General features: G+C 36.7%; 4 protein-coding genes across 5 annotated transcripts; 2 read left to right on the plus strand and 2 right to left on the minus strand.

The window, feature by feature from the left end:
- Nucleotides 1–213: 213 nt before the first annotated feature.
- LOC113272741 (thaumatin-like protein 1) lies at nt 214–6,540 on the plus strand. Its single transcript, XM_026522539.1, has 5 exons — nt 214–226; nt 334–381; nt 2,509–2,682; nt 6,293–6,394; nt 6,458–6,540. Exons 1-5 carry the CDS (start codon nt 214–216, stop codon nt 6,538–6,540), a joined length of 420 nt encoding a protein of 139 aa, XP_026378324.1.
- An 8,873-nt stretch (nt 6,541–15,413) lies between these two features.
- Nucleotides 15,414–19,301, plus strand: LOC113276009 (V-type proton ATPase subunit d2). Its single transcript, XM_026525600.1, has 10 exons — nt 15,414–15,796; nt 16,856–16,976; nt 17,127–17,234; nt 17,318–17,420; nt 17,670–17,750; nt 17,930–18,015; nt 18,208–18,267; nt 18,358–18,406; nt 18,635–18,769; nt 18,927–19,301. The coding sequence occupies exons 1-10, from the start codon at nt 15,616–15,618 to the stop codon at nt 19,056–19,058; spliced, it is 1,056 nt and encodes a 351-aa protein (XP_026381385.1). The 5' UTR covers nt 15,414–15,615; the 3' UTR covers nt 19,059–19,301.
- A 150-nt stretch (nt 19,302–19,451) lies between these two features.
- LOC113276008 (5-methyltetrahydropteroyltriglutamate--homocysteine methyltransferase 1-like) lies at nt 19,452–24,158 on the minus strand. The gene is made up of 14 exons (XM_026525599.1): nt 23,824–24,158; nt 23,358–23,735; nt 23,171–23,258; nt 22,955–23,082; nt 22,671–22,862; nt 22,340–22,542; nt 21,970–22,133; nt 21,807–21,887; nt 21,511–21,677; nt 21,228–21,333; nt 20,872–21,122; nt 20,719–20,791; nt 20,258–20,386; nt 19,452–20,118 (listed from the first exon to the last, which is right to left on the minus strand). The coding sequence occupies exons 1-14, from the start codon at nt 23,916–23,918 to the stop codon at nt 19,750–19,752; spliced, it is 2,424 nt and encodes an 807-aa protein (XP_026381384.1). The 5' UTR covers nt 23,919–24,158; the 3' UTR covers nt 19,452–19,749.
- A 249-nt stretch (nt 24,159–24,407) lies between these two features.
- Nucleotides 24,408–27,138, minus strand: LOC113276010 (nuclear ribonuclease Z-like). 2 transcript variants are annotated; one of them, XM_026525601.1, is made up of 7 exons: nt 26,591–27,138; nt 26,426–26,496; nt 25,806–25,901; nt 25,589–25,698; nt 24,924–24,992; nt 24,748–24,822; nt 24,408–24,648 (listed from the first exon to the last, which is right to left on the minus strand). In XM_026525601.1, exons 1-4 carry the CDS (start codon nt 26,979–26,981, stop codon nt 25,594–25,596), a joined length of 663 nt encoding a protein of 220 aa, XP_026381386.1. In that variant the 5' UTR covers nt 26,982–27,138; the 3' UTR covers nt 24,408–24,648; nt 24,748–24,822; nt 24,924–24,992; nt 25,589–25,593. The 2 variants fall into 2 exon arrangements, with proteins under 2 accessions (XP_026381386.1, XP_026381387.1); XM_026525602.1 differs by lacking the exons at nt 24,408–24,648; nt 24,748–24,822; nt 24,924–24,992 and having other exon boundaries at nt 25,814–25,901.
- Nucleotides 27,139–27,374: the final 236 nt, after the last annotated feature.

Below are 27,374 nucleotides of genomic sequence, written 5' to 3' on the forward strand. Positions count from 1 at the left end.
AGGACTTATAGGTAGGAATTTTTTTAGCTTGAGGTATATTTGGGTACCCTCGCCTTTTCAGTTATGTTATAAATTCCGATTGATATTAGTCTGTTGCTAAACTGTAACAAAATGTGATTGAATCTGTTCAATAAATGCATGGGAATCTTAAGAATGTAACATTTAGGATTGGTGATGAAACCGAAATTTCATATGCTTAGATTGGGGAAGGGAATGGATGATTCAGGTAATATTTCCTTTCTAGAATTTAGCAAGCTAGATGTTGGGAGTATTGTTTATGGTTGTTGCTACGGAAATATGTGATACAGTGAACTTTTCTTCTTGGAGCTGTAGCAAAACCAGGAGCTTCTGTGGTGACTTACCCTCTTCTAGGCTTTGATGGTAATTATTCATACTAACATGTGAACACATTGTGTGGAATGATAAAATCTTGTCTCTGTGGAAAAACTTGGCCGTTTTTAGTTTGACTTAGTAGTAAATACCCATTGTCTAATGTACATCATTGATACATGAGTTACCTGTCGTGTTGGTTTAAGTCTTGTTTCACCTAGTAAATTAAGTTGCGCATAATTTAAAAGAAGTTGCACTAGCATCTGCTAGTTATATATCTTATATTATGCCGCATTTCAGTTGATCTAGTGTTATTTGATCTTATTTATTGAGTAGTCTTCACTGTTTAAGAATCGGAAGTGGCTCTATCTGATCCCTGTTTCTAATGCTGATGAAGATAACATATATGCTCTGAGTACACAAGGCATATAGATGTGTAACCGCAGGTTACACAAGCCATATGAGTCAGGCTTCTGCTCTTTGCTCTGCGTATATAGTGTCTGAAGCTCAATAATAACAAGTAAATTTGTTCAGTACCATGGTTGTTCTTGAAACACAAGCGGTCTTCTAGTTGGTGTGTTTTCATAGTGTTGTAATAGATGAGTAGCAAAAAATTTCTTGTTTGAGCTTATGCTGGTTGGATAAGTATTAGCTTTGAGTGTCTCCAGATTACATGGGTTATTTTCATAGTGTTGTAATGCATAATTGTTTTGCTTTGTCACTGGTCTTGCTGATCTTGTATTTCAGTAGTTATATGGATGTGTAACTACTAGTTACACAAGCTATATGGATGTGTAACTGCTAGTTACACATGTTGTAAAACCACATATATTACTCAAGAAAACTTGCAAGATGGAGTTTATGATTCTTCTGTAAACGGCAATGAAACAAATAATCACGATGCGAATGGAAACGTTCAACATGCATCTGGAGAGGTTTCTTATTTTGTTTCTCATTTTGTTTATATTGCCTAGATTTCTATTGTTTCAATAATCCTTTGTTCAGTCCCATAGCTTCGTGCAACTACATTCTTTGGAAGTTGTTATCTAGGTTTTTGCGAAACTTGTATGACATGAAATGAGAAAAATATAACTATTACATATTAGGCATTAAACGAGGAAAAATGATACCATGTGGTTGCAGTGAGGATACTGCAGGTTAATGATTTTATTATGTCTAACGTTTCAGAAGTTTCTACTGCTGAAAAGAGACTGTGGAGCATAGTCAAATCCAGAACATTAGACTTCAATGCTTGGACTGCACCAATTAATTAAAGAGACGGAGAAGGTGGCAGAGGTATGTTTATTCTTACACTGGTCTCATATTTTTTGGTCTCGTATCTTTTCGGCTTCCTTCCAAAGAAGGCACCTGACTTATCTCCACCTTTGTATTATTCTTCCAGTATGATTATTGTTGTGGAATGCCTTAAGCACATCTAGCCTTTTGCTAAAAACGTTTGTCTGCTAATGCAGTGCTAACAACGTCTTTCTGCTAAAGTAGAGATATCTTAATTAAGAGCTTCTCATTCATTTGCAAGGTAACTACATTATTTTATGACTGGTAATTGCTTGATAGTCACCTCTCCTTTTGGCTAGTTTTTTTCTTATAGATTAATGAACGTAAATCTTCATGTTAGTTACACATGTTATTTGGATATGTAATTATTAGTTACACATGCTAATTGGATGTGTAACTGCCAGTTACACATGATAATTGGATGTGTAATTGTTAGTTACGCATGCTAATTGGATGTGTAACTTCCAATTACACATGCTAATTGGATATGGTTTGATTGAACCTGAAATGATGTAAATCTTAGTTTACTAGTTCGATGCATGTGTAATTTATCACCAACATTCAATGTAAGTAATAAGTCTCTTGTGTGCATATATAACTCAAATTCTTCTTTGTTCTTTGCCCTTTCAAGTTCTTACTCAAAATTCTTATTGATTGCAGGTGTATATTCGACTACATTTACATTTTCCAACTATTGTAGTTACACGGTATGGCCTGGATTGTTAGAAAGTGCAGGGTCACCACCACTAGAAACTACAGTCTTCGTTCTTCAATAAAGAGAATCCAAATTGATTCCGGCCCCGGCATCATGGTCAGGTTATTTTTGGGGACGAACCCTTTGTAGTTAAGATTCTACAACAGGTCAATTCACTTGTGTAACAGGTGACTGTGGTTCAGGACAGATTGAATACGCAGGAGGAGGTGTCGCGCCACCTGCTACACTGGCAGAGTTCACGCTCAACGGTTCAGGTGGTTTATATTTCTACCATGTGAGTTTAGTCGATGGTTACAACCTTCAGATGTTGGTGGTTCCTAAAGGTGGGTCTGTTGGTACTGGTAATTTCAATACTACTGGATGTTGTTGATCTCAACAGAATGTATCCAACTGAACTGAAGGTGCTCTATCAGATTCATCAACGCCAAATGTAGCTTGTAAAAGTGTGTGTGAAGCATTTCATGAAGATCAGTATTGTTGAAGTGGTGCATATGCTAATCCAGGCACATGGCATCCGTCTTCGTATTCAGAGATCTTTAAACACGCTTGTCAATTACAACCTACATATGTAACTGTGAATTACACTAGATAGATGAATGTGTAACTCTCAATTACATGTAGACATATGCGTGTGTAATTTCTAGTTACACATGCTAAGAAATTATTGTAAATGAAAATAATACATGTATTTTTTGTATGTTTTCTTTTTGATGTCTATTTTCTTTTATGTGTAACTTTGCATTACACATGTCATAAGGATGTGTAACTTCTAGATACATATGACATATGCATGTGTAACTTCTGTTTACACATTCACACTATACTTTAATAATTTTGGGCCTAGATTTATTAATTTTGGGCTTAAATTTAAATTTTATTTTATTTGGGGCTTGACAATATATAAAAGAGCATGGATGTCTTTTAATAATTCGGGGCCTAGATTTAAAATTCTTTTAATTAAGGGACTCATATTATGGGTTATCCATGGGTTGGGCCTTAGCCTAATTTTCCCTTTTTGGAATTCTGTTGATCTTTTCATATCATAAATTGGTATTGAAAAGAATTTCATTTTTCATTAAAAAGGGGTTAAAATCGACATTTCTACCTTCTTTAGGTTTATAAATTAGTCGTACGTGAATCCTTCTTTGTATATAGGTTTCGTAACCCAACAAGGTTCAGGGTTCCTTCATTGAAAAACTTTTTTTATCACAAGACTGCTTGTAGAGTGTGTTTTGTGTTCCTCACAATCCGATATTTAAAATGGAAATTCCAAGCAATATGTATGGTGATGGAAATGATGTTAATATGATTGTTAAGCTATCAATCATGAAGGAAAAAGATAAGTCTCCTTCCTCTATAAATTTAAATAGAAAAAGAAATAATATGAAGAAACCAAAGGCTATCCCCTCTAATCTTCAGAAGTTTTCTGGTGTTCTTGAAGAGTTGGAGGAAACTAGGAAGGAGATTCAACAAATAAAGGCTATTGTTTTAAGGACTCTTGAAATTCAGAAGGCCCTGGTTCGGCATCAGTCAAGAAGGTTTATTGGAATTGACTCATTTCTTCATGAACCTTATGTTCCAATGGTTGTTGACGACAAGGAGTTCGGGGACGGTAAAGAATTTTTCAGAGGACTTAATGTCTAGGAAACTTCTTTGAGAATTTATTCTTGTGTTTTAAGAAGGATAACTAGGCTTGGAATAGCTTATTTTGTGATTACACATTGCTAAAAAAAAAGAATATTTCTTCCACTGGATGGTTTGTGCTAATGTTTTCATCTAGCAATGTTTTTAGATTTTTATTTATTTAAATTCTAAAGTTTATTTGGAAGATGATTTTGCAGTATTAATTTTTATTGGTTTTATATATTGCAAACTGTTATGGGATATGTGTGTTTTCTTCCGTGAACTATGATTTTCCCATATACGTCAAAAGTAAAGCATATTATGTCATTATGCAAATATTGATGGAAGATATAGGATGAACTTTTGATTTGCAAAGATTAAGTCTATGATATCATTATGCAAATATTGATGAAAAATAAAATGAATCTTTGAATATTCCGCAGTATTGATCTTTCTCTGATCCACTTTTATGTGAAAGTATTGTATGGCTCCGTAAGATATCTTATGTTGAGCATTTACGATTAAATTAATCATGAGTTCTCTTGTGATTAATTTAATTGAGTTTTCTGGATATAAATTCATGTTTCATGTGATTTGTTAATGTCCAAAGAAATCCTTCTTTTCTTGTGAAAGTAAGGTTGCTCTTGTTGTTCCTTTCGGGAATGACATTTTATGGGGGAGAGTTCTTAATTGAACTTCTGCTTAATTTCCAAATCTTTGTGGGGAGTGCGGCTGTAGAGTATTGTAGGAGTTTTCTTGTATCTTTATAAACTCCTTGATAAATACGCTAAGTTTCGACTACGTGAAATCACCGAAACAAAGTTGATATGTTTTCTTTTAGTCATGAAGTATCTCTATGAGAATTTCGTTATGATCCCACTAGTTTTCGTACCTTTGCCAATTTATATTGACAAAAAGGGGGAGAATTAATGTGTAGTTCACACTACAAATACATATGGTTTATGGCTCATTATGTAAGGGGGAGTGGTTTTCATTGTGAGATGAAGTATTGACTAAGAGGGAGTGATACATATCACCATATCATTATTGTCAAAGTTGTGATACAATTGGAATTTGATGTTGTGTAATAATACTATGACACTGTATAACAATAATTGAGAACAACTGTTTTCTTATTGTTATGGCTACGGATCTTCAACAACTATGATGCTGAGTTGAACACGTTCAGAATCACTAGAGTACTTGGAAGTGACGAAGATTTCGAGTAATGTTGAAGAACCAAGGAAATCAAGCATTTGGATGAGAAGTTACAATGTTTATTTATTTTATAATCCATACGTATTGATAGTTTTGTCACTAAAACTGACAAAGGGTTAGATTGTCAGAGCACTGCTTGGTCGAACTCGCAAGCGTTCCTATCTCAAGCTTGTTGTCAAGTTTAATTGCCAAAACTATAAGTTTTGATTTCTAGTTTACTTATAGCTATGTCTCGGACTAAGATAGAATGTGTAGTTGAGCAATAGACTTCACAACGTTCATCGATTGAAGACGAAGAACTACTAAAGGGATCTTGTGGAAATTCATCAACAAAAGGTATGTGGAGACTTGAACTCATCTATCACTCACAAGTCTATTTCTATTCTATATACCATTGAGATAAAAGTCGTATAGCTATATAGACTTTATAGTATACACATTTGATATTTCGAGCCGAGTTTAACTCGCTTACATATTTCTTGAAATATGTGTTGGTAAGCTTTCGCTTTAACCAAGTTCATATTTATTCTTGACGAAAGTCAAAAGATGATCATGTGAAAATCGCATGGTAACATCTTACATGCTTTGTGTGAGACAGTCATTTGATGTATAGTCGGAATGTTTCATATTGATCTATTGATCATTTGAAAATTCTTTGAAGCTAATAGGTTGTGTGAGACAGCTATTCCCGTCTTCCAAGAATGTTTCAATAATTAAGATGGAGTTTATAACGATTAAACATTGATTGAATATAACACAATATGCTTACTTGTACGCTAACTGTTGCAAGTTATTCAAAGTCCGGGAACCATAGTATGCATACCCGTATGCGTACTGATTGCTTAGTTGAAAGTCCGAGAACTTAGTATGCATACCTGTATGCGTACCGGCATAAAGCTCAAGTCCGAGAATTGAACTGAGTTTGGAGGTATGCGTACCCGTTCGCATACTGGCGAACCCAAACTATGTCCGGCCCAATGTAGTCAATATCGGCCGATATATCGGGGATATTTCGGATATCGGCCTTGGAGCGGTAGGATAAACATTTTATCGGCGATACGATATCTTGGCGAATGTAGTCAATATCGGCCGTATCGGCTGATATATCAGGGATATTTCAAGATATTCTTAATGGAACTTTGGATGATTTGCAAGATATTCTTGGTGAAGAAAGTAGACCAGTTGGTAGTATAGGTGCATGTAGCTCTCGAAGTAAGTCTACTTACCCAACCGACTCTGAGTATGATGGATATGATACTGATCAATTGATGTTAGAAACTGATTATGGACTACTTGATGGAGCTAATGGAGTTACTGAAGATGATGATATCTATAGTGGATCGTATGATTTTGAATAAGATTGTAATATCCTTGTTTAATTACCATTTTAGTTAGTAAACTTTAAAGTTGTTGAAGTTACTCTTTTGTTTCTAGTTTGAACTTTGTACTTGTTTAATTACCATTTTAGGCAGTAAACTTTAAAGTTGTTGAAGTTACTCTCCTATTTCTAGTTTGATCTTGTTTATTTATCATTTTAGGTAGTAAGCTTTAAAGTTATTGAATTTACTCTTGTGTTTTTGATAAAATTGATGGTAACTATAAAATTATAGTCTCTAATTTTGGAACCGATATTATACCGATATTTGAACGATAATATCCCCGATATAAAGTCGTACCAGTGTATCGGTCCTGGACGAGATAAACCGATATCCGATATTAACTACATTGGTCCGACCACTTAGGTATGCGTACCCGTTTGCATACTTGAGTGGGTTAAGTTCTAAAATCGGTTTGTTCATGAACTAATACATTTATATATTAAGGAATGCAATATTTTAAAAACCGTGGCTATAATTTTTATGAATTGATTCATGTGAATCAAAATCGATTTTGCTTCAGTTTAGTCTTGTATACTTCTATGAGAATATAAACAATTGAAAAATTCCATAACTAGTTTCATTTGAGTCATTTTAACTAGTTGTGATTAAGATGAACAAGGTTGATATGAAAGTGTTCATATGGCTAACTTCGGTTAACTATTGTTGAACCAACTATGTGCACGCGTTTGGGTACGGTTACTCATACCTAAATAAATTCACAATTCATTTGTGTATAAAAAGCTAAGTTCGATCTAACAGTTGAAAGATATTAGCTTGACTCTAATCAGGTTTCATCTAACGGTGAATATTGAATGCTTTCTTATCAAGGTAACATTGATTGCAAACCCTGATTTGAAGATTATATAAGGGAGAACTCTAGCAACTGGGAAACCTAATCCCTACACCTCATGTGTGATACTAGTTGCGACTAGAGTCGATTCTCCTTCAACTTAGGTTTTTCCTAAAACCATTATAAGTTAACGACTTGAAAACTTCATTTGGATTCTGAAGCCAGACCCAACTATTTTCTCTGTAGTTGCGTGTTATGATCTTACTTTGTTATATCATGTTGAGTACTATTTTCTTTAAGATTTGCTCGAGATTTAATCTCTGATAGGTAAGATAAAAAGTAGCCACAAACATCTTCGTCTCATCGTTTGTGATTCCACAATATCTTGTTTCGCTTCCATACGATAAAGATTATTGTGAGGTGATTGATATTACTAGGTTGTTCTTCGGAAATATAAGTTCGGTGTATCAATTAGTTCATGTTCACCTTGATTTATCAAGAGAAGAAACAAAAACTCGTAGGTATTTCTGTGGGAGACAAATTTATATATTCAATAGAGTTTTCTGTGTGAGACAGATTTGCTCATCAAGTCTTCGACTTTGGGTCGTATCAACTCTTAGTTGTGGATGAAATCAACTAAGGGAATCAAGTATGCAGAATCCGGCGTGGTTCAAGAGGCGTAAGGAACGCGATTGTACCTTAATCAGTGTGAGATTGGTTAGGGCTCAACTACATTTCAATCGGAAGTTAAATGGTAGTAGGCTAGAGTCTATAGCGGTTTAATACAGTGTTGTGTTCTAATCTGGACTAGGTCCCGGGGTTTTTCTGCATTTGCGGTTTCCTCGTCAACAAAATTTCTGGTGTTTGTGTTATTTCTTTTCCGCATTATATTTTTATATAATTGAAATATCACAGGTTGTACGTAGTTCAATCAATTAGATAATCCAACCTTTGGTTGTTGATATAAATTGATTGACACTTGGATATTGTTCTTTGGTACCATCCAAGTTATATCTCATATTAATCCAGCTCACAGATTTCTATCTGTTCGATGCAGATTGATTTGAAAAATTGAGATATAACTCTTTGATGTATTTTTCTTGATTGAGTCTGACTGTCTAGCTAGTTGATTCACTTGGAAATATATTGAAGTTAGTCCATACAAATTGCCTAAAAGAAGTATTGGATGTGGTTATTAGATCCCCGGTTTTTCAATGAATATCTCATATATGCTCAAAAGTTAAGTCTATTATGTGATTATGCAAATATTGATAAAAGAGAGAATGAACTTTTGAAAATTCCGCAGTATTGATCTTTCCTTGATCCATTTTGATGTGAAAGTACTGTAGGGATCCGTAAGTTTTCTTATATTGAGTGTTCCCGATTAAATTAATCAATAAGGTCTCTTGTGATTAATCTATTCGAGTTTACCGGATACAAATCCATCTGGTTTATTAATGTCCAAAGAAATCCTTCTTTTCTTGTAAAAGTAAGGTCGCTCTTGTTGAATGACATATAATGGGGGAGAGTTCTTAATTGAACTTGTGCTTAATTTCCAAATCTTTGTGGGGAGTGCGGCTGTGGAATATTGTAGGAGTTATCTTGTATTTTAATAAACTCCTTGATGTATACACTAAGTTTCGAATATGTGAAATCATCGAAACAAGTTGATATATTCTCTTTTTAGTCATGAATTATCTATTTGAGAATTTCATTATGATCCCGTAGTTTTCTTACCTTTGCCAATTTATATTGACAAAAAGGGGGAGAATTATTTGGTAGTTCACACTACATACATAAGGTTTACAGATCATTATGTAAGGGGGACTGATTTTCATTGGGAGATGAAGTATTGACTAAGGGGGAGTGATACATATAATCGTAATATTATTGTCAAAGTTATGATGCAATTGGACTTTGATGTTGTGTAATAATACCATGAAACTATGTTTTCTTATTGTTATGGCTAAGGATCTTCAACAACAATGATGCTGAGTTGAACACGTTCAGAATCGCTGGAGTACTTGGAGTAGTGAAGAATTCAAGGAATGTTGAAGAGCCAATGAAATCAAGCATGATGGATGAGAAGCTACAAAGTTTATTTATTTTGTAATCCATATATATTGATAGTTTTGTCACTAAAATTGACAAAGGGGGCGATTGCTAGAGCACTGCTCAGTCGAACTCGCAAGCGTTGCTATCTCAAGCTTGTTTGTCAAGTTTAGTTGATCAAAACTATATACTTGATTTCTAGTCTACTTATATATGTGTCTCGGATTAGGATAGAATGTGTAGTTGACCTTTAGACTTCACGACGTTCATCGACTGAAGACGAAGATCTACTGAGGAGAGCTTGGAGGAACTTCATCAACAAAAGGTATGTTGAGACTAAAACTTATCTATCACGCAAAAGTATATTATATTCTATCTTCGAATTAGACTAAGTCGTATATATATAACTATATAGACTTTTACATTATACACGTTTGATATTTCGAGCTGAGTTTATCTCGGTTATCTATTTCTCGAAATATGTCTTGGAAGCTTTTGCTTTAACTATGTTCATCATTATTCTTGACGAGTTTAGTTGGAAACAATTTATTTGTTCGAAACTAAATATTAAGTCAAAAGATGATCATGTGAAAATTGCCTTGAAACATATTATATGATTTGTGTGAGACAATCATTTGATGTCGACTTATTAAGTTTCGTATTGATCATTCGATCACTTGAAAATTACTTGAAGTTAATAGTTTGTATGAGACAACTATTGTCTTTTTCTAAGGATGTTTCAATGATTGAAATTGGAGTTTAGAACAATTAACCATGTCTGGATACAACACGGTATGCATACCTAGTATGCAAACTGTATTGTTATGATTCAGGTCCAGGAACCTTGTTTGCGTACCTAGTATGCGGACGGTTTTACCTGTAAAGGTCCGCGAACCTTGTTTGTGTACCTAGTATGCGAACGGTTTCACCTGAGTTAGGTCCCGGACAACTGTTTGCATACCTGGTTTATGAACGGCTGGATAAGACCAACGTCCGAAGCTGTTGTTTACCTGGTTTGCGAAAACAATGGTTTAAGTTCTAAAATCGGTTAAGTATGGTTCTTGTACTCATGAACTAAAACATTTATGAATTAAGGACTGCAATATTTGCAAACCGTATCTTAGTGTTCACGAATTGGTTCTTGTATAAGTACTTTGTACAATTAAGAATCAATCTAATTTTGTTTCAATTTGTTCATATACATATCTATGAGATATTGAACAATTGAAAAACTCTATTTGGAACATAATTATTTATTTTAAAGCAGTCTTAGCTTGAATCTTAAATCAAGAGTTCATCTAACAGTGAATAATTGACTCTTGGATCTAGAAAGGTATTTTGAAGGTATTGACAATATCCAAAAACACTACATCCGGAAGGTTGGAAATGGAACCCAAATCCATATTTGGGAAGATAGATGGATTTATGGGCAGGAGAACTTTCTGACAAAACCACCTAATTTCCCCTCTGACCTAACCACTGTCAATCAACTTCTCAATGCTACTGGTGATTGGAACTTAAGTGTTTTGGCTCTTTGGTTCTCTCAGAATATTCAAAATTCTCACTTCTCATAATAATAAGGTGGATGACAAGATAATTTGGAGCCTTTCCAACAAGGGTGATTTCACTGTCAAGTCTTTTTATGACAAGCAGATAGGTTATAAATATGCTAATGATCCTCCCACTTTCCCATGGGGGAGATATGGAATCTGGATACCTCTCTAGTTATTCACCTTTTCATCCGAAAATGTTCTCATGGCATTCTCCCTACCAATGCAAAAACTGTCAGCATTCTTACTTATATTGATCTTATCTGCGAAGTTTGCAAGTATGCCCATGAGTCATGTCATGTTATCCTGACCTGCTGCTTCTGATGTCTGTATAAAGCTCTTTGGCATCAATCATTATTTATTCATCAACTTCTCTTCCTTTCATGCTAGCAGGAATGCCACCTTTGCCACTATATGTTGGTTTATTTGGAAAGCTAGATGTGGTTTTGTTTTCAGAAATACCACTCCTACTGATGACATTACCTCTAACAAGATCACGCAGCACCTACGTTCCTTCAACAGAGTGGTGTACAACCCATGGCACATTCTAAATAACTCTTCTGTCAAAATCATCTGACTGACAAACTGATAAGAACCCATAAGAAAAAATTCGGGATAACTATTAGCATTAGCACTATGGAAGTCTTATCTAATAATGTTAATGGTGATATCTATTTATACACTAACTTTGCTCTAATTGCCTTGTCCTTTTCAGGGAACTGCACGGGAGCAAGAAAACTTCAATTGGAAAGGTCCTAACCTCCAGCAGTTATTTGACGCTCTTCAGTATTTATATATTTCGATAATCGGTGGAAACATAACTAATATGTACCACAATGCGGTGGTTCGGCTGGGTGCTACCTCTCTAGCTTAGCCTAACACCCTATTGCTCCTTTGAGGTAGCTGTTTTTTTTTAACAACTTCTATGTTTTATTATTAAACAAAACAAAACAAAAAAACTCCCTAAGAGCAGTTCCTATGGACTCAACAAACTTGTAGTTTGTTCATTTTTCTCCCACTATGGACTCAACAAACATGAAAAACGGATGGGAAAAACAACAAATTTGAGGGTTTGTTGAGTGAGGCAGTAGAACAAACGCGTACTTGATGGAAAACCGGGCGGTTGAACCAAAAACATTGGCGTGTGTGCCAGAAACGATGGTGTGTGACCCAAATCCACTAGTTTTTCCTTCACACGCCAGCGTCTGAAGTGAATCCTCCAGCGTGTGGACCAAAACCGCCAACGATTAATTTCCAATCTCGTCATCCAACGGCTGTTCTTCCTTTTGTTTCCCTATAAATTCACCTAATTTTCAAACTTAAAACTCGCACCTTCTTCATCTCTACCTCAAAATTTCACAATTTCATACCATCTCAATACTCACTTTTCCTTTATTTCAAACACAACTATTCATATCAACTCAATCTACCAGAAAAAATCTCTATAAATTTCATTTCTAAAAATTATGACATCCTCACAACAACGATCACAACAACAAACACAACAATCACAGCCAAGAAACACAAGAATTAGTGGTGTCAAGTATACGATGGACGAAGACGAGTCAATTTCTAGGAATTATGAATTATTTACATTAGATCAAATCAATAGGATTTATCAAGAAAATAATACTTTTATGGAAAGATTTTCCAAAATTTTTGTGAAGAAACCGGTAACATCAATAATCGTGATGCCGAAGGGTTGTCTCATCGTTTTTACACAATTTCAGCATCCGTTAATGAATACGTAACTTTGATCATGCAAATGTGGCACAATAAAAAAATGGTGAAGGTGAACCGAAAGTGGAACGAAGATGTCGGAAAGAGTGGAAAAGATCCCACAGAACGAGTTTCCAACATGAAACTTGTTTCACCATTTTGAGGGTGCTTAACAAGTTTAATCCATACTAGCTGGAAGGTAATCAAATGGCTGGAAGATCACCACATGGTCCAATCTCGCTGTATTTTCAGAATGGTGGGCCTGCCTCCTCACCTGAAGGAACTGGATCTCCGTATACCGGGTCTCTAAGTAGTCAGGAACAACGCAAATCCAATCCAGACGTTAGCACCAACGTCAAGAGAAGAAGAGAATGGGTCGGAAAGCTGGAAAAGCAGCGAGAGACGCAGCCCAACGAGCATTATTATAAGGAGGTTCGAACGAGTTCAACTATGCTGAGCACAAGGAATTCGAGATGAAGATAGAAGTAGATAAAACCATGGACCGTGGGATTGCTATAAAAAAAGTCGTCTTTCGCAAGAACAACACTACAGAGATCTTAAGATAAACAAGCTACTCTCCTTGAACACTTCAACAATGAATACACGACAACTTGCTGCAAATGGATATGGCAGAACAACGAGTCCCTCAACAAACTGGACAATATGAGAATGTGAAAGTAGACAAAGATAATGCCTCGGAAGAAAACGAAGATGAATACAGTCTTGATAACTGATTTTAATTCTTGTTTAGCAGTTAAGTTTAATTTAAATGTAATCGTTTAGTTAAAATTAATTTTAATATAATTGCCTTAATTTAAATTTTAAGTATATTCGTTTAGTTAAAAACAAACAACTTTAAGTTAAACAACACATTAATTAAAATAAACAACACTAAATTGCAAAATAACATCTATCTGCCTCTGACTCTCCCCCGCGCATTGTTTGTAACTCCTTTTAAAGCCCAAAGGTGCTTAGTTAGATCCTCTTTTAATTATCCATAGATTCCCCGATTTTAGATTCTCTCAATTGCAAGTCTATATTCTCTTGTTGGACGCCCATGCTGCACCACAAGATTCGACCTCAAATCTTCATCTGGAAAACTAGTCCAGGTTGGGTCACGTCTGGTTTCTTCAATGACCATGTTATGCAGAATGATGTAAGTCAACATAATTTTGTTCGTTTCTTGAAGATCAAAAAAACGTGTCGGCCCAGCTATGCTGACGAACTTCCTTTTCAGTATGCCAAAAACGAGTTCAACATCCTTTCTGCAATTCATTTGTTGGGTGTTAAAGTACTTCATATCCTTCGAATTCGTCGGTCCAAAACCTATATGACTCTAAGCTTGAACCATAGTTGACCATTCTAGATAGATTCCATCTGCTAGATGATAACCCTGAGTGTAGTCATGACAGTTGATGATGAAATTACAGTGCGGCGTGATCCCTTGCTTAAGATCTTCAAATAATGGCGACTTATACAAAACGTTGAGACGTTATTTGAACCCGAGAGTCCAAAAAAAGCATGCCAAAACCAACAATCATAAGTAGATGAAGCTTCCAAAACTACAGTTGGTTTTGGATAATGACCCTTATATTGGCATGCGCATTCAACCGGACACGCATGCCACGTCCAGTGCATGCAGTCAAGACTACCTAGCATTCTTGGATGTTTTTTGCAGTTATTCTTTGAACATCTTCCTGAGTATGCTTTCTTAAAAAGATTGGACCAAAATGCTCGACTATTGTTTCGCAAAACAATTTGAGATACCTAAAGACGGTTGTTTTCCCAATACGGATGTAATCATCCGTGGAATCCGCTGGTACCCCGTAACATAGTATACAGAGGGCTACAGTGACCTTTTGTTTGGGACTAAAGCCTCACACATGTCGTGCATCATACTGATAATTGAAGTAAAGGTTGTACCTGACAAAGCTCGACAATAATTCTCTGCGTCAAGTTGCGTCCCATGCAGAATCATCGCTGAAAATCCTCATCGGAATAGACACAATCATGATTAAAATAATCATGCATCATGTTGTCGTGGTAAAAATGTCGATCTCGCCACGTCCATCTTCTAGTCATAACTTCATATGGCTCTAAAGGCTTTGGTATTATCCCGGTTTGTAATTGTAACATAAAATTTCGCCTCCTTCTGTATTGAATTGTATCTTCATCCATTTGACGCAAAAACTCCATACACATTTCTTCCTCTTCTTCATACAACATTCCATCCATCTCAATATCTTCCTCAGAAGAACCAAATCAGGATTCATGGTTGAAAATCGAAAGCAAAATTAAGAAAAGATTGATAAGATGAAAGATTGTTGTAAATTTGTGAGATCAAACTCGAGTTGTATTTATGAAGGTAGGAACTAGTCGTTCCGGTGACCGTTTAAAAGTAACCGTTCGCGATCTTGGTTCACCCGTAAGTGGTTTTACCATGCACGCCAACATCTCTTCTTCAAACACCAGCGGTTTCATTTCGTCCTAGCGCTTGACAATCAACCGCCCACTTCATTTTCCATAGTGCAGAATCACGTTCGCACATCCACCTGGCTTAATAAATATTTTGTTTCCTACGTTGACATACGAATTGACCTAAAATTTCTTTGTACAGGTGATTTCGCACAGAGTAGGCCCTGCATCACAAAAAGGACCCCGCAGTCAATTAAGAGAAAGAGACGTGGAAGTTTGTAAATTCCCAATAAACTAAATCACCATTCATTCTAGAGAGACAGACAGATCTCATCATCTAATATAATTTAATCAGCCTTGGCGCCCCAAACACCTTGATCAGCAAAATCCATCCCATTGAAAATTTCCCTCAATAAAATCTGAGGGATTTTTCTTATTGTCTTCTTTCTCTCTCCTCTTCTGTGTGTTACTTCTCAAAAATTTCTAAGATCTCAGATTTTTGAGAAAGAAACCCTTTTCTTTTTCAACATGTATGGATTCGAAGCAATGACTTTTAATATCCATGGAGGATATTTAGAAGCAATTGTAAGAGGACATAGATCTGGTCTATTAACTGCTGCTGATTATAACAATTTATGTCAGTGTGAAACTCTTGATGATATTAAGATGCATCTTTCTGCTACTGAATATGGTCCTTATCTTCAAAATGGTAAACCATCCTCTATTATTTATTTATTTCAATTTTTTTTATTCTGGGGGTTTCGAATTTGAGATCTTTTGACCTGGGGTTTGATTGAATTTTGTTATTTGATGATAATTTGTTCAAATTCTGTCATTGTTGTGGTGAATTTGAGAATTGACTTTGAAAATTTGATCAATTGTTTGACCTGTTTTGATTGATCTGTTGGTATTAATTGATGCCCCATGTTCTAGATTCCTGATCTAAGACTTTAGAGTAGGAAAATGGTATCAGGGTTTACCTAGAAATTCATCGGGAGATATTTTTGTTAGTGAACGAGGGAGAGCTTGGTTACCTACTTGTACTTACATTCGTTAGAGCGTCCACAGTGGTGCGAGTATAACCAAAGACCAAAGACTAAAAAAAAAGATCAAATTTGGGTTTAGTCCGTCGTGTGGCGTAGTGGTTGCAGATTAATTTTGGTCGCGCGTTGATAAAGATTACGCCTGGGATCAGGCGTTGATAAAGATTACGCCTGGGATCAGGCGTTGATAAAGATAACGCCTGACGTGGGGCGTTGGTATAGTATACGCTTCAAAAAACAAAAAAATAAAATAAAAAAAAAAATAATGGGGCGGAGGTATAAAGCCCGCCCCATGCAAGTTTCAAAAGTTTAAAACTTAAAGTGGAGTGGGGCGTTAAGTATATGAACGCCCCATTCCGTGCGTTAAGTTTATGAACGCCCCATCGGGCGTTATCTTTACCAACGTCCCATTCAGGCGAAGTTTATATGCACGCCTGTTCGTTGGACGTTAACTATACCAACGCGCGATGAATGGCGGAGATTATATCAACGCCCGATGTGTAGCGGAGATTATATTAACGCCCGACTATATTTGGATTTGGTCTTGATCGCCGACCAAATTTGGTCTGGATTTTACTCTTTGATCAAATTTTGATCGATGGTCCGTCCCACTACGCCAGCCCACTCGAGTAAAAATTTGGGTTTACTCGTCCATTGCAGTTGCTCTTAGTGATTAGCTCGACAATCAGTTTCGGCGACTTAATAATGTTTTTGACTATTTGCAGAGCCATCTCCGTTGCATACAACTACAATTGTGGAAAAATGCACTCTTAAGCTGGTTGATGAGTATAAGCACATGCTGTGCCAAGCTACTGAACCATTATCTACTTTCCTGGAATATATCACGTACCTACAGATCTTAAACCTTTTCTTGATTCTAGCTGATTTGCTTCCTCATTTGACAATCCAATCTTAAAACTTTTTCTTGGTAGTTAACACTATACTTCCACGGATTCTGTGGATTGAAGTAATTTTGGGTTTTATTCTTTCTTATAGGTATGGGCATATGATTGACAATGTTGTTCTTATTGTGACCGGCACCTTACATGAGAGGGATGTACAGGAATTACTAGAGAAATGCCATCCATTGGGAATGTTTGACAGGTAATGTTATTATGAGGATATCTAGTTTCTATCTAACACTTGCAATGCTCGTGTGAATTTATTCTCTATGATTTCTTTTTCAGCATTGCTACCCTCGCAGTTGCTCAGAACATGCGTGAGCTTTACCGATTGGTGCTTGTGGACACCCCATTGGCTCCATATTTCTCCGAATGCATTACTTCTGAGGTAAAAATTGTTTGCTACCTCTTATCTTGCTATTATTAACGCTGTTTCTTCTCCTACCGAATCTACAGCAATAACGTTGTGACCTCTTTTTTGATACTAGATACTCTCAGGTCTTAGCATACGTTTGTACAATGGGAAATTTTAGAAAATAGTTGTTATTTCGAGAAGAAATGCCGTATCTTTGACACATGGGAGGATAGACTTTATTACACCTTCTTTACTGATTTACTAACGATCACCTTTTTCTAGGATTTGGACGATATGAACATTGAGATTATGAGGAACACTCTTTACAAGGCATACCTTGAGGATTTCTATAAGTTCTGCCAGGTAAAATTCTCTGGAAATTTTGTGTATTCCTCTCCTCCTTCCATGTTAAAGGAAGCTTGAAACCAATATGAAAACCTTGGAACTATAATGTCTTACTTGAATGGGCATGAAGGTTGTTAACTGTAAGTTTGTAACCATGAAATATGTACCTGATAGTTAAACATGTCGCTATATTACAGAAACTTGGAGGAGCTACTGCAGAGATTATGTCTGACCTCTTAGCGTTTGAAGCTGACAGAAGGGCAGTAAATATCACAATAAACAGGTAGAGTTTTTTTTATTTTTTCCCATACTGAGTGATAGTTCACTTAGCTTACTTTTCTATATCATAAAATCTTGGCAGTGTTGGACTGCTGAGCAAAATCCTTGAATTCTGCCCATATTAGTTCAAGTCTCTGAACTTCTCAAAGTATCTACTTTATTTGTTTCCTTCTCTTATGAGGCCTCCCTTTTGCAGTATTGGCACTGAGCTGACTCGAGATGACCGAAGGAAACTATACTCTAGTTTTGGCTTACTGTGAGTTCTCTTTCCTCCTTCCTTCATCCTGCAATGGCCAGCTGCTGATAGCCCTGTTCATGCTTTGACTAAAGTTTTGGATTTATATAGGTATCCTTATGGTCATGAGGAACTTGCTGTCTGTGAAGACATTGATCAGGTAGCTTGTTTAAGACTACAATAAACTTAGAAGGCTGTTTTCTGCTGTACGGATAGCATTGTTTTTTAAGCAAGACTTCAGTAAACTTAATGTTTCCATACTTTTGATACTAGAGAGTAAAGTTGTTGGCTTGTTGCAATTCTTGGTGTCGTGTGCACATAACCAGAATTGCTAGAAAAAGACCTACTTTTAGCTCATAGCCTCGGGCAATCTCCATTTTTTTCGTAGGTCCGTGGTGCCATGGAGAAGTATCCCCCTTACCAGTCCATTTTTGCCAAGTTATCCTACGGGGAGAGCCAGATGTTGGACAAGGCATTTTATGAAGAAGAAGTGAAAAGGTTATGCTTGTCGTTTGAACAACAGGTATAATTTCGCACCTAGTTTTCACGAATCCTTATTTGCTGACAGGGCTACCAATCTTGGACAAGTTGTTAAGTTCGCAGTTCTAAGTTTTCTGCAACTTCTTTTCTATGTTGACTTGATTTATAATCAAAGTTTGTTTTCATTGTTGTATCTGCAGTTCCATTACGGTGTCTTCTTTGCATATATGAGGTTGAGGGAGCAGGAGATAAGGAACCTTATGTGGATCTCTGAATGTGTCGCACAGAATCAGAAGTCCAGAGTTCATGATAGTGTTGTGTTCATTTTCTAGGGCTTTCACAACCTTAAAAGAGAGAAGACATATTTGTTTGTTCTTTTGCATTCTTGTATAAATATCTCTCATTGCTGTAATTTGCTGAGACTGATGCCGCAGCACCCTTGTCTGACTCTTTTTCGAGCTGCGTAGGGTAATAATTATATCAATATGTAAGCTTAATACACTATTAGCGTAAAGGATTTAAAATTGTTTGGGTATGTCTGAATAATTACCAATAAAATATTGAATTTTCATCTAGACTGAAAAGGTTACCCTTTTAGGGTGGATCGTCTTTTATTGAAAAAATTGAACTTTGCCGGTGGGTATAGATAACCAGATCCACATCCACAGCCACATGGATGACCAAGACCAACTGTTTGCTTTTTAGCAAGTGAGCATAGAAGACGCTAGCATAACTGGGATTTGGCCTCATTTTCCAACACATGAAAGTAGTTTACAGTACACAACAGAACGCTTGACTTGCACATTTGAAACATGAATTGGAACAACCCAACACAAATTTCTTACCCATCACAACCATGAGCATCACAAAAGGCAACTTGCCAGCCCTTCCCAAAACCGATAACTTGTTGAGATCATTTTGACACTGATATGCAGTTGAATAGTAATGATGATTGTTAATTTGCTATATTTACGAAGTGACTGGCTCTCTTGTTATAAGGAAATACACCAGAAACAGGGCATGTCACTTGGCACTGGCCAGCTCAGTTCGCAGAAGCTTCGCAGCAGCCACCATGTTGGTCAAGGCTGGTTTAACTTCACTATATTTTCTGGTTTTCAAACCACAATCTGGATTCACCCAAACAACATTCCTCTCAAGAACAGCCAACACTTGGTTGATTCGATCAGCAATCTCTTCAGTTGTTGGAATCCGAGGGGAGTGAATGTCATACACACCAGGCCCAATTCCTGCACCGTACTTAACTCCCTCCCTGAAGACAGAAAGGAGCTTCTCATTAGATCTTGAATTCTCGATAGTGATTACATCTGCGTCCATGTCAATAATGGAGTGGATTATATCGTTGAAGTTTGAATAGCACATGTGAGTATGGATCTGCAAACAGAAACAAAACTATTTAGACTTGATTGTATCCAGTAACATCACTACTTTTTTCTTAGGGATACAGGATGAGAAAGTAAATGACAGAAGGGAAATGGTACAACTAGTGCTAAATGGCGCCGTGAAGGGTAACCTGAGTAGTGTCCTTGACGCCACAGTTTGCGATCCTGAAGGAGTGAACAGCCCAATCCAGGTAAAGAGCTTGCTCGGACTTCCGTAAAGGCAGACCTTCTCGTAGTGCAGCTTCATCAATTTGTATCACCTGGATGTAAGACGTCATATAATGAGCATTCTTTAAGGAAAAACATTTTGTATTGATGAAAATAGAGTACTCGGATTTAAGAAGATCTAAAAAAAGATACACTTCGACCGATACCAAGTTCTTTTTAATTTCTTCATTTCCAGATACTTGGGCTGTTATCAGGATTGCCTACCAGGAACTAGTTTCTGACAACGAACAAACATATCACAAATGGAAATTCCAACTTCCCAACCGCAATTAAGTGCATGGGAACCAACCAAATCTACATCTGAAGGCGGCAAAACAATGTAACTTATACAACGCGCTGGTAAACTAAATGGCATGGCACTAACCTGAATCCCACATGCTTCTAGATCTTCAACTTCATTTTTGATAGCCAGGGCAATCTGGTAGCAAGTTTCAAACCTAATGACAAGATAAAAATTAAGCACACACCAGATACTACCTGAAAAGACCAAAAAATAAAATTTTGAATGTTGACTAACCTGGGTTGGTCATTCCTTATAAATGACCAATTGAGAATTGTGACTGGCCCAGTTAGCATTCCCTTCATTGGACGAGTAGTTATGCTTTGTGCAGCTTTTGACCAAAAAACTGTCATAGGGTTAGGACGACTCACATCTCCGTAAATGATTGGTGGTTTTACACAGCGTGATCCATAAGACTGTACCCATCCATTAACAGTGAAGGCAAAGCCTTTCAATTGCTCGCCAAAATATTCCACCATGTCGTTCCTCTGCAGATTCCAGAAAACGAAAGAGCCCACTCAGTTTTTTGTCCAAATCTACTATTATACTCGTACACATTTTTGGTTACTGAAAAGCTTTTAAGAGTACTTTACCTCAGGTTCTCCATGCACAAGAACATCAATATCCAGTTCTTCCTGTATCTTGACTACCTTTTTTATCTCTTCCTTGATGGCTTCAACATACTCTTCTTCAGTGATCCTGGGAGCAATAAGAATAGGAACAGAGGTTGCAGTGCTTTTAATCTATCAGTACATGCAATGTAGTAATTGATGGAACAAGTAAAGCATGTACCATCCTCGTAAAACTTATTATAATCATAAAAAAGACTACCAGATTTTGACATTTGATGGTTTATCAACTAACTTGTGGACTCACTTGTTCATCTTGTATTCCCGCCTAAGCCTACGGACATCCATGGTTTGAGGGAAAGACCCAATGGTTGTAGTTGGAAGCATCGGTAGATTAAGCTTTCTTTGTTGGGCTTCGAGTCTGGCAGTAACCGGTGTAGCACGCCGATGGTCAGAACCCCTCAAAGCAGAAGCCTGTTACATGTGAGATTCAATTAAACCAATATCAGAAGGAAAATAAAAACCCAAACCAACAAAGAAAGCAAAAAACAATTATAGGGAACTAAACAAAACAAGGAGGTATATTCCCTCCTCTATACTTACAGCTTCTTGAACTGCCTCATCATTGACCCTAGCAGACGACTTCCTTGATTCTTGGGCAGCGGAATTGGCAGAAAAGAATTCCTACAAAAGAACGAAGGATAATAAGTTGCACGATTACCATGATTACAAGCGATAGACACTTTATCATTGAGTTTTTACATACCTCATCTTTTTCTCCAGCCAATGCATCAGCCAAAGCGTTCACCTCAAGGATTTTTTGTGCCGCAAAGGCTAGCCAAGACTTAATCTCATCGTCCAGTTTTGTCTCGTTCAAAAGATCAACAGCAGTGTGCATAAGTGAACAAGAAGTAGAAACCATGAGTTTCTCTGCAGTATTAAAAGCTACCGAAGTTCAGGATAATGAGTAGACGGTAAAAAAAGAAAAAGAGTGGACAAGTTATAAATGATAATAAATGAGAAAATTAAAAACTCGAGAACAACTTGACGCGCAGAAGAGAAAAATAGTTGACAGTAGGGAAACAAGAAACAATACCGTTAAACCCAACAGAAAACACAAAAAGCTACAAATATACCTTTCCCAACGATGGACTCGAGGGTTTTTAACGTCTCGAGAGATGCTTCAAGATCATTTGCCCAAATATTTTTGCCATCAACTACCCCTGCAAACAAATACTTGTCTGATGGAAAACCCAAGTTCTTGATTAACTCTAAGGTTTTCTCTCCACGCACAAGATCCAAACCAATTGCAGAGACCGCTTTTAGCGAAGTGACCATCCTGTATGGAAAATCAGAAACAAACACCAAAAAGATTAGCTTACCTGCACGGGGGAAGTTATAAGACAAAGTATAACTGTAACTAAAAAGGAAAAAAAGAACTGAAGTAGATTTTTTTTTTTCCAATACTTGTATGCATCAGCAGGGAGATCAGCAAAGTAGGTCTCAAGAATAACACTAATCCCAGATAGAGTCTCTTCCAGCTGCTCATAAGCATCAATAAATGCTTTTAACTGATGAGATTCCAGGTCTAGTACAAGTGTGGGTTCATCAAACTGCACCCAAGTAGCTCCAGCTGCCTTCAACTCGGCCAAAACTTCCCTGTATTTCCACATATGCATATTACATACAGTCAGATACAAACTTAGTACATCAGCTACACAACCAATGATAATGAAGTTCGAAAAATATACTTATAGACCGGAATTATCTTTTCCAACAAAGAAAGAGGCGAAAACGATTTATCCACACCCTTCGCAGGCTTTGACAACAACAAGTAAGAAACAGGTCCAACAAGAACTGGCACTGTCTCGATTCCGAGCTAAAAAAGAAAATCAACTTGTAGTTAATATACATTGTTTGTGCTTATCAAGCATAAGAAGATACCTAGTTTATCTTGTATCATGTACCTCTTTGGCCTCCTTGTATTCAACTACTGCCTTATGAGAAGCATATGTGAACTTCAGATCAGGACTCAGTTCAGGCACAATAAAATGACTGTTTCAAACCCAGTGGTAAATCATAACTCAAATGACATATTGATTACTCTAAACAAGATGTAAGAGGAAATGCAATGAAAGAATTCAGTGTACTCACTAATTGGTATCGAACCACTTGGTCATTTCCATGGCAGGAACAACAGCATTTCCTCTAGCCATAGAGAAGTAAACATCAAATCCTATCTCACCTCCAACCCATCCATACCTTGGAGGAACTGCCCCAAGCATTGCAGTAGTATCTAAAACCTGATCGTAATACGAGAAGGTATTACTTGGAATGAACTTAGTTCCTGCACTTGCCATTTGTTTCCACATTGAAACTCGAATATCCTTTGCAACCTTTTGCAACTCCTCAGCATCAGTCTTTCCATCCCAGAAAGATTCTAACGCAAACTTAAGCTCTCTCTTGGGTCCGATACGTGGGTATCCAACAATATGTGATGACATTGCTCTAATTCTACTTACTCTAACATAACTGAGACCAAGGAAAATATCACAAACAAAGTTTAGTAGTACTTATATAAAAATGGAAGCAAAAAAATTTGGCAATAATGGTCACCGACCTTGGATTGATGAAACGAGGAGGAGGTGCGGAAGGTAAAAGGAACGAAAAGTGATGTAGAGTTCCAGAGAAGAATGAAGGTTTTAGACGGAGCATATTTCGGACTAAAACTGCAGCCTGTGAATGTTAAGTTGTGTTGACAGAGAAAACTTGTTTTTGGTTTGCACCGTAGGTGTTTGTGTATTTTCCAAATATATGATGGATTTTGAAACTCTTGCTTGTTATATACCCCAACGACTGTCCAAACATATACATTTACCCCCTTTATAGAGGAGGTGCGAGTGGATCAAATGACATCAGTTGCCAGCAACTAGGTACCTAGCAAAGGCGGGTACCATCTCACATCGACTGCTTTTAGGTCGGAGGGGACATATTAGTTGCAAGTAACTTTGAATTTGTAATGCTGTTGAGAGGAAAAACAGAAGAATTGAGAAGTGGGTTTTCCTCGTATGCGCAGACATTGGTATATTGATTCGTAAGAGAGAGAAATATGTGGACTTAGCAGCCGTCAGAATCCAACTTAAGTCGGAATCAATTTCCAGAAAGTGACTCTGTAATACAGTTCAGTTAACGAATTTTCGCACAGATATTATATGAACCCACAAAAACACTGCGTAACATCTTCTATAGACATATGATATACAGGTTTTGACACTTCCAAAATTTTACAAAAAAGCAACAAAAAAAAAATAATCTTGAAGAATAAAGTCATAAAAATCGCGAGAAGAACTGTCTGCCAAAGAATAGTATATCAGAAGCCCTCCGTAAAAGCATGCACTAGACCTGCTATACTGGTAGGCAATTTTGAAACTGCTGCCTCGATTTCCTGATAAATTATGACAATTAGGGTGAATTTCCTTGGTCAAAATCATAATAGAATAATTTGAAGAGATACAAAATTTCAAGAACGGATGAGGAAACGCACCGCTACTTCGTGGCGAGCTGAGAAATGAATAAGAAGAATTGCTTTGTTTTTAAACTTATCTACATGTTCTACTATCTGCAAAAAAACTCCAAGATGGAACTATGAGCACCGATGGTAGAACTTCAAGATGGTTCTGTAGAAATCATGTCTAACTTAACAGAGTTACACTATGTTACCTCAGACAAATGGGTGTGACCATACTCCTTCGCATGCTTCACAGACTGAGCATCATTAACATAGGTGCACTGCATGGCAAGATACGTAATAAAACGACAAAATGTTAAAGATACATAATATACGAGAATCCTATATTATTTCAGCTTGAATGCTTCTCTTTATCCTGTGTGCAGAAAGTTGTCACTTATTCGTCCATTTTGAGATTTATGTACAAGTGGCTTAAACATGGCATCAGTTGATAGCATCTACACTACAGATATGACGTTAATATTGTACTTTAGAATGGACTCAGAAATGGAGTATAGGAACCAGCAACACCATAGTCCAGCGAAATTAAAATTAGACACCATATCTTTTTGAGACCCATCTCATATGATATAAGGTCCGCCTATAGATATCGATGTAGTTCAACAAAGTAGATAACACACTACTTATGGTCAACCTAACAAATTACAACCTATATAGACAGCGGGTGTTTAAAGAAGGACTAGAAGTCTAGAAGATTATGCAATTTACTTTTGTTACCATGAATTCGGACAAAGAGAGCAATATGTTTGGAATATAAGACACCAGATACGAGAAAGATAAAATCAAACAGAATACATCTAATCCAGTGTAAAGTCAAACTTGTGTAGAAACAGAAGTGGAAGTGAAAGCGAAGTACCTCCATTACAAGAATGCTTTCAAAGCATCAACGTTGTTTGGATCAGTTATAAAGTCGGACATGGTGTCTCCAGTGAAAGCAATCTCAGGTGATGTTATGGTGTCAGTAATCTGGCAAATGTGCTTCCGTTACTTAGAACCAACATAACAGAAAATAATTCCCTAAAAGACCTCACAACAATTAAATAGTTAGCATGGTAGTGACCTCCAAGACAAACCTGCACACCTGACTCTTTCAAGCTTTTTAGCTTTTTCCCAGGAAGACCAACATATTCCGGCTTAAGTTTATGTTTAACCGAGTAAATTACATAGCCCTGCAATGTTACCGGAACATGATAACAAGTTAGCCATGAAAAAATCTCAAAACAATACAAAAAGCTAATAAATAAGGTCTAAAAGGGCCACAACCTTGCTTTACATCAATAATAACTATGCCATGAAACTGATGACCCCAAATTTTTTTAGATGGGTAAATATCATGCTACTAGCAAGTTAAACTTACTCGAAACCTCTTCACAACTATCTCTAATATAGCACCAGCAAGACATCACATGCTAAGTCAATCGTTCCAAAACCCATTTACACTTAATACCTAGTAGCAACTCATGATTCGTAAGGATTCTAGGCAGGGACACCAATACAACAATGTTCCGGCTGTTTAGGTTCCATTTTGGACACCAGTGCAACCACAAGGCAAACAAGCATGTATTAAATAAAAAAAACTGTTGTGTTTGGGCTGTTCACTTCACACTCCTCACTAGAGAGGTTTGCTGTTTGCTCTGCAATCCTATTAGCTAAATTTCGACAGAATGGAAGTAGTTTATAAGCGTAATTTTACCTGACTCGGTACCCGATGGTATGTCTTGAATGCTTTTACTTTAAGGTCTTTTCTTAGCTCCTTCTCTTCTCCTACAGAAGTAAATTCAAACTTTTACTTACCCAAATCAAGAAAAAATAAACCCTAAAAAATTGGCAAAACAAAAACATAAGCATGAGACATTACCTACATCCATAACAACCAAGTTATGGTTCAAGTCTGCACCATCCAAGTTTCTATAAACTTCAAACAAACTTTTTACATCTTTTCCAATCGAACTGGGTATGAATATAGTCGGTGGTTGCATCTTAAATAAACCTCTAGTAGCAACATACATTGGTAATCCACCTATATGATCCAAGTGACCATGAGAGATGAAAAGATAGTCTTGAGAAACAGCACGTTGAGGACATCTACCAATATCAAAGGCTATTTTTAGAGATGGGAAGATTATACATGTTTCTTGTCCTCCAATTGATATTCCTTCGATTGGGTATCCTTCGATTTCTATACCCTTTTTCTTTTTCTTAGTTTCCAATTCGTTTTTAGGGTTTTCTTGAATCCTTGCCTTCTCCATGGAATTTCTTCAAGGTTTTGTTGACTGGACTGACTTCGATTATATACTCCAATTAGACGTAACAGTTAAATTTAAAGAAATTACAGTCAGAGTTGGGATTCTGGGTATCATTCAGACCGGGGAGGTGTTTAAAAGTTTTATAAAGGGCAAGTTTATGTTTGGGTAAAAGAAGTTTAGTTTCTTCTGTTTTTAGAGTTAGAGTTGAGGTTAGTGTTCAGTGGAATCTCCCTCGGACAACATTTTGATAGAGACCCTTGATTGAGCATAGTAAATCTCACAAGAATCTCTATAGTTTCAGCTTTGAATTTTAATATTTGTGTACTATATATTTTTTTTTGGCCCAGTTGAAAGCTAGATCTTCTCCTTTTATTGCTCCCCATTTTTTATGGTGTC

This window comes from Papaver somniferum, chromosome 4 (assembly GCF_003573695.1).
Source record: "Papaver somniferum cultivar HN1 chromosome 4, ASM357369v1, whole genome shotgun sequence".
NCBI lineage: Eukaryota > Viridiplantae > Streptophyta > Magnoliopsida > Ranunculales > Papaveraceae > Papaver > Papaver somniferum.